The following is an 8,070-nucleotide window of genomic DNA, read 5'->3' on the forward strand; positions in this document are numbered from 1 at the left end:
AACTATATTCTTAACTAAAAGAAATAAATAAATGCGAATCATTAACTACTAATATTCAATTACCATATAATAACTTTCATTTAAATGGCCTAATGGATAATCTTCTAGACATTTTTTTTAACAATAGTTTACTTTTACCTCAACTCATTTTATTCTTTCTTTTGTTTTATTCATTATCACATCACTTTACACATGCTAGTGACCACAAGTCATATATCAATCTGGATAATGAAACTCTTGAAAATTAAATATAAATACCATCTTTGAATTTCTTGTGTTGTAATATAGTTTATGGAGGATAAAGTTATATATTTGTTTTTACATGTCCCCCTTTTTATATTTAGAAAAAAGTTATATATTTTTTTCTTATATATATATATATATATATATATATATATATATATATATATATATATATATATATATTGCTTTCTACTAGTTATATTTTGGTTAGGTTTTTATATTTATTTTAGTTTTAGAAAATTTACATTTTTTCTGACTTTTATAAGTCACTAAATATTGAATAAATTTATTTCTTAAAAGTTATGATATTTGTTGACAGATATAATTACTGCTAAATATTGGACAGAAATTTTTTTTTATTAATATGAAGATAATAACAACCAATTTTAATAATTTCAATGACGGTTATTTTAAAAATTATATTAAATTCATATGATAATACTTTTATAATCTTAAATTTTGTGTCACATGGTTGACTGACGAAAAGAAAAATAGAAACAGTTTTAACTACACTAATTAATTAGTACACTTAAATGACGTTAAAAATAAAAACTTTACTAGTGAGTCTTTGTTAAAAAAAAAAAAAAAACTATTACCTGTATAAACCTGAATATATCACGTTAATCACCAAAATGAGGAACGGAAACATCCCTAAACAATACCTTTTAAATCAACTCATTCTATTGGAATATTTTTTTAATAATCTTTATTTCTTATTTCACATATATAAAAGTAAAAATGTCTATAGTTAATATTTATAATATATAATTATTTATATAGAAGGCGATAGTTTTTAAAGGATTCAACAATTTTTGTCATCCTCTCTTATAATAGTTTCTCCACCTTTAGTTACTAGAAGAATAACGAGTAACATTGCAAAGAAGAATTCCTAAAGTTCTACATGGCGTCTGGATGAAAAATGTATAAAAAAAAGGTTTAATTATTCTCTTAGTTCCTATTTTTGTCTAAAATTGTTAAATTGGTCATCTATTTTTTTAAGTTTTAATTTAGTCCTGATTTTTTAAAAATTGATATAATTTGGTCTTATTTGTTAAATTTTTTTAAACGGATCAGGAATTTTTCATCAAAATTAAAGATGTTAATAATAATGATTTTTTTTATTGATGTAGTTAACATAATTATTGTGACAATTTTAACAAAAAATTATTTATCTGTTTCAAGAAATTTAACAAAAAGAACCAAATTACATCAAGTTTTTTAAAATTGGAACCAAATTAAAACTTAAAAAATTAAAGGATCAATTTGACATTTTTAGACAAAAAAACAAATGAGTAATTAAACCTAAAAACCACATTCAATATATCTTTATTTTTTTGCATACTTAACTCCCTTATTATTGCCTTCCTCTTTCTTCACATATTCAAAGACAATACTTTTACTAAGATTGCGAAGGAGAAAATCCTGCGTTTGTGATGATGAATCCCCCATCTAACACAAGATTGTGACCACTAACATACTTAGACTCATCACCTGCCAAATAAAGAACAGCTTCAGCCACATCGTTGGGCACAAGATAAGAACCTTTTAGGTTGGAATAAGCCTCACGAACTCCTTCTTCATCAAGATTGAAATTTTTTTTAACAACGGTGTGGCAACCAAATAAGGGGACACACAGTTCACGCGAATACCGAATTGTCCAAGCTCCACCGCAGTGTTTTTGGTGAGTCCCACTAGGGCATGCTTTGAACTGGTGTAGGCATGTGTAGCTCCTCCACCTATGCATCCTGCAACACTCGCTGTGTTAATTATGCACCCTCTTTTACCAGGAATCATCACTCTTGCAGCGTGCTTTGTTCCCAGAAATGGACCAACCAAGTTCACATTTATCACTCTCTCAAACTCAGACTTTGTGTTCTCCACTATGCTTCGGTTGAACTCATCGCATTCACCAGCGTTATTAACCATGATGTCGAGTTTTCCGTACTTGGAAACTGCTATGTTCACGCAGTTTTCAACGTCTTCTTCTTTTGTCACATCACAATGAACATATATAGCGGATTCCAACTCATTGCAGACCGAAAGTCCCACATCGTCTTGAATATCAGTTATCACCACATGAGCTCCATGCTTAGAGAAGAGTCTTGCAGTGGCCTCACCTATGCCGCTGGCACTACCGGTGATAATCGCCACTTTCCCCTCAAGCCTGAAAAATCATTAGTTTTAATATATATGTTAGCTTGGTTAGAAATCAAAGAAAAATAACTTCTTTTATGTAGAAAAGTTACATTGTAATAATTCATTGATAAAAGATTCAGGAATGAGTATGAGATCAGAGGGGTGATTAAGGGCTAACGAATACACCTAATAAACTAAGCAACTAATAACTTTACCTTCTGACAGTGGCAGCAGCTGAGTTCAAACTTGCCATGGATGAGCTTTTCTGAACTGCAGAAGAAAGATGAGTATATGTATGTGTTTATATGTAGCAATACTAAGATGAACTGGCTCGCCTCTTTATATAATGGGAAATGATATTTGAACATGAGAATCGAACTCAATTTTGACATGGGTGACGTGGCACCCTTTTTTTAATTTTTTTTAACGTTTTTTAAATCAAAGAGAAGGCATGGTCACGTGCGTGTGGAAAGAGAAAGTTATTCTTTTTGCCAAAAGTAAAGCAGACGTGGAGAGAGAAAGTGTCCCAAAATTTGTAGAGTGATTGTGAGACAGGGAGGGAGAAAGTCGGAGGAAGTGGGGGGGACAGTTTCTGGAAGTTGAGAAGAGGCCAAAAGACCGTGAGAAAGTCGGCGGAAAGACGGCGACAGCGTGAGCAACTCGAAGGAAAGGCGGAGACAGAGAAGTTGCGGTGACCGTGAGAGGACACACCTGCGACAGCGACGATAGCGGAGGGGATCGAATGTAGTGGAAGCGAGTCGACGGCAACGACAACCAACCAACCGGAAGCCGTTCCGCAACACTGTTTTAGTGTAAGGTTCGTCTTTTAGAACGTTACCAATCGAAAAGGTTTAATCTTTGGGGGAAAATGTTATTAATGTCATTAAGAGTTCGTTAGAGGGTGAGTTTGTTGATGTTGATAATGTTTGCCGATTGTATATTTTAGTTTGTTTTGCTGTCCTATACTTCCCTAGGAATTCAAGAACTATTTGTAATATTCCGTTCAGTGTTTTAGACAATATAGATAGGTTGTCCACTTACAACTGGGATAAAGCAGTCCATACGTATCTGGTAAAAAGTTTAAGTCGTGCCTTTTTGGCACTTGGTCAAACGGAAATCTGCTTAAGCGGCTCAACAATAGTTTTGCAGGTACAAAGAACTTCATTTACTGATTATTACTGATTTTTGGAATATATAAATTGATGAGATTTACAAATTTCTATTTTGTAGTTGTGGGCCGTAGAACGGCTTCGATTATGTGTGTCGGATGCAGAGATTGTTTTTCCACGAATTTTGGGCTGGACGGACTTTCAATTAAAGAGAAGACGCGTTGAGAAGTTATTTCAAGAGACCCATGTATAAGTGCCTACCAATTTTACTTTATGAAAATGTTAATTATATTTGCCTACCATTTTTACTTTATGAAAATGTTAATTATATTTGACCACTAATCTTTTAGGTTATTTGTTCATTTAGATTTTTTTGGAATGGAGGTTGAGAGAAGAAGACCATGACAATGAAATTATTATTACAATGGGTAACCTTATTTTGGATTATCTGAGCAGGACTTGAATGTTGATTTTGCTGAGGTCATCAAGAGCCTTGGCATGGACGTGATATATCTAGTTGGACGTCGAAGAGGAGTTGAATGCAAACTGCTTGTGTCGCAAAAAGACGAAACAACAAATATTGGACAAGGATGGAGGAAGTTTTGTGCTCAAAATAGGTTGAAGGAGGGAGACAGATTGGTGTTTGAGGTCGACCACGTCCAAAAACAACCTATAGTTGAGGTTTACATTAATGGGTGCTACTGTGATGTTGCAAAGTCCATAGATTTAGTTTGATGTTATTACATCCAGACAGATGTGTGTTGAAGTCTTTTTAGTTTGTTGTTTTGATCAACATCTGTTTCATGTTTGGGAAATGAATTGATCTTTTAACTTGCAATTGCGTAAAAAAAGTGGGGAGTAAAGCTTTCACAAATGGGGAGTGGTGGTCTATATTCTGGTCCAGCGTGCCAGGTTTAACAACCATTTAAATTGTCTGAATTTTAGGAGGCAATTAAATATTCTATTTTAATTATGACCAACCAAAATTTACGCTAGCAGTTATAATATCATTTTAATTTTGGAAGGAAATCAATTGATCTTTAAACTTGCAATTGCGTAAAAAAGTGGGGAGTGAAGCTTTCCCAAATGGGGAGTGGTGGTCTATATTCTGGTTCAGCGTGCCAGGTTTAACAACCATTTAAATTTTCTGAATTTTAGGACGCAATTAAATATTTCATTTTAATTATGACCAATCAAAATTTACGCTAGGACTTTTAATATCATTTTAATTCTGGAAGGAAATCAATTGATCTTTAAACTTCCAATTGCGTAAAAAAAGTGGGGAGTAAAGCTTTCCCAAATGTGGGGAGTGGTGGTATATATTTTGGTTCAGCGTCCCAGGTTTAACAACCATTTAAATTTTCTGAATTTTAGGAGGCAATTAAATATTCTATTTTAATTATGACCAACCAAAATTTACGCTAGCAGTTTTAATATCATTTTAATTTTGGAAGGAAATCAATTCATCTTTAAACTTGCAATTGCGTAAAAAAGTGGGGAGTAAAGCTTTCCCAATTGGGGAGTGGTGGTATATATTTTGGTTCAGCGTGCCAGGTTTAACAACCATTTAAATTTTCTGAATTTTATGAGGCAATTAAATATTTCATTTTAATTATGACCAATCAAAATTTACGATAGCAGTTTTAATATCATTTTAATTTTGGAAGGAAATCAATTGATATTTAAACTTGCAATTGCGTAAAAAAGTGGGGAGTAAAGCTTTCCCAAATGGGGAGTGGTGGTCTATATTCTGGTTCAGCGTGCCAGGTTTAACAACCATTTAAATCTTCTGAATTTTAGGAGGCAATTAAATATTCTATTTTAATTATGACCAACCAAAATTTACGATAGGAGTTTTAATATCATTTTAATTTTGGAAGGAAATCAATTGATCTTTAAACTTGCAATTGCGTAAAAAAGTGGGGAGTAAAGCTTTCCCAAATGGGGAGTGGTGGTCTATATTTTGGTTCAGCGTGCCAGGTTTAACAACCATTTAAATTTTCTGAATTTTAGGAGGCAATTAAATATTTCATTTTAATTATGACCAATCAAAATTTACGATAGCAGTTATAACATCATTTTAATTTTGGAAGGAAATCAATTGATCTTTAAACTTGCAATTGCGTAAAAAAGTGGGGAGTGAAGCTTTCCCAAATGGGGAGTGGTGGTCTATATTCTGGTTCAGCGTGCCAGGTTTAACAACCATTTAAATTTTCTGAATTTTAGGACGCAATTAAATATTTCATTTTAATTATGACCAATCAAAATTTACGCTAGGACTTTTAATATCATTTTAATTTTGGAAGGAAATCAATTGATCTTTAAACTTCCAATTGCGTAAAAAAAGTGGGGAGTAAAGCTTTCCCAAATGGGGAGTGGTGGTATATATTGTGGTTCAGCGTCCCAGGTTTAACAACCATTTAAATTTTCTGAATTTTAGGAGGCAATTAAATATTCTATTTTAATTATGACCAACCAAAATTTACGCTAGCAGTTTTAATATCATTTTAATTTTGGAAGGAAATCAATTGATCTTTAAACTTCCAATTGCGTAAAAAAAGTGGGGAGTAAAGCTTTCCCAAATGGGGAGTGGTGGTCTATATTCTGGTTCAGCGTGCCAGGTTTAACAACCATTTAAATTTTCTGAATTTTAGGAGGCAATTAAATATTTCATTTTAATTATGACCAACCAAAATTTACGATAGGAGTTTTAATATCATTTTAATTTTGGAAGGAAATCAATTGATCTTTAAACTTCCAATTGCGTAAAAAAAGTGGGGAGTAAAGCTTTCCCAAATGGGGAGTGGTGGTATATATTTTGGTTCAGCGTGCCAGGTTTAACAACCATTTAAATTTTCTGAATTTTAGGAGGCAATTAAATATTTCATTTTAATTATGACCAACAAAAATTTACGATAGGAGTTTTAATATCATTTTAATTTTGGAAGGAAATCAATTGATCTTTAAACTTCCAATTGCGTAAAAAAAGTGGGGAGTAAAGCTTTCCCAAATGGGGAGTGGTGGTATATATTTTGGTTTAGCGTGCCAGGTTTAACAACCATTTAAATTTTCTGAATTTTATGAGGCAAATAAATATTTTATTTTAATTATGACCAATCAAAATTTACGATAGCAGTTTTAATATCAATTTCAATTTTGGAAGGAAATTAAATGTTCTTTAAACTTCCAATTGCTTTAGAAAATGGGGACTAAAACTATACTACAAGGGGAGTGGTGTTATATATTCTGCTTCACAGTAACAACTTTTAGTAACCATCTTAAATTTCTGAATTATGTTAACCAATGAATTTTTAATTTAATTATGACCAACCCAAAATACGATAAACAGTTATAAGAACCACTTTTATTTTATGTACGAAATCAATTGTTCTATGAAGTATCAATTAGGTTATCAAGTGGGGAGTACAAGTACTCAAATTGGGGAGTGAAGTGATATGAAGTGGGGTGTTCTGTTATATAATTTGGATCAACCAGGCTGTAAACCTGCAACATACATTTTGAAACACACATACACATAACAGAATCATGGACATACTTTGTCCTGTAAAATCAATCCAAAACAAACATTGTTAAATAAATCTAAATCAAATACCAATGGTGTTTTCAAATTAACAAAATTAACCAATTTGCAGTGATTTCAACTTGTTCTTTCCATAAACAGAATATGGTGTCTTTGTGGCAACACTCTTGAATCGCCTCCTAGGTCGGGCCTTCATACGGTCATACATATTGCTTTCTTGTGCACCATCATCTTTTTCATCAGTCATTACGGATGCACGTGGATCAATGAAGACATCATCACCAACTTCATCTCGGACCTCATCCTTCTGTTGTTGACCCTTCCAATTTGCAACCAACTCATCCAATGCGGACATAGATTGTTCCAAATCAGCTATCTCTGCTTCATGATGTTCTACCAAACTCTGTAGCTCTTCCTTGTCCTTCAATTCTTGGGTTTTGAATTCAGTGCCGAAATGTTCAAATGCTTCTCTTACAATAGCATGATCAAGTTCTTCCTTTGACACCGCCACATCAACAATAGCCTACACAACAAAACACATGTCTTACTTCAATAAAACGTTACAGATTGCAAACATAACTAATGTAGTTAAACACGTCCAAACCATGTCGTGATCAAACGCAGTCTTCATGACCTTGTCACCCACGCTCACATTCATCCAATACAACAACCGTGGGAACAAGTTCATCTTACAATTGAACATTGATTGACAAACAACCAAATGATCAAATGACCATAACTGAAAAAAAAAATCATTAATAAATTCAATTTATGGAAAATAAAATCCATATGTAAACAGCACTACAAAAAATAAATGAATTTACCTCAAGCAAATACGCACATCCAACCACATAAAACTCAAATCGACTTGGTTCGTTCTGCAACGCCAACGAAGCACTACACAAGCTAAACACCAAATACTCATACACTAATGTACCCCAATTATATTTCCCAATATTTTCCATGTCATCAACAACTTTAAAAATAACGGGGAAAACACAACCCTTTTTACTTGCAAGCAAGAACTCTGAAATACCTAAC

The 8,070-nt window shown here is 32.8% G+C and overlaps 1 protein-coding gene and 1 pseudogene across 1 annotated transcript; both read right to left on the reverse strand.

The window, feature by feature from the left end:
- Positions 1-1,642: 1,642 nt before the first annotated feature.
- Positions 1,643-2,632, reverse strand: LOC114170390 (annotated as a pseudogene).
- A 4,479-nt stretch (positions 2,633-7,111) lies between these two features.
- LOC114168484 lies at positions 7,112-7,764 on the reverse strand. Its single transcript, XM_028053322.1, has 2 exons — positions 7,634-7,764; positions 7,112-7,552 (listed from the first exon to the last, which is right to left on the reverse strand). Exons 1-2 carry the CDS (start codon positions 7,730-7,732, stop codon positions 7,127-7,129), a joined length of 525 nt encoding a protein of 174 aa, XP_027909123.1. The 5' UTR covers positions 7,733-7,764; the 3' UTR covers positions 7,112-7,126.
- Positions 7,765-8,070: the final 306 nt, after the last annotated feature.

The sequence above is a fragment of the Vigna unguiculata genome, chromosome 11, assembly GCF_004118075.2.
Source record: "Vigna unguiculata cultivar IT97K-499-35 chromosome 11, ASM411807v1, whole genome shotgun sequence".
NCBI classification, from domain to species: Eukaryota; Viridiplantae; Streptophyta; class Magnoliopsida; order Fabales; family Fabaceae; genus Vigna; species Vigna unguiculata.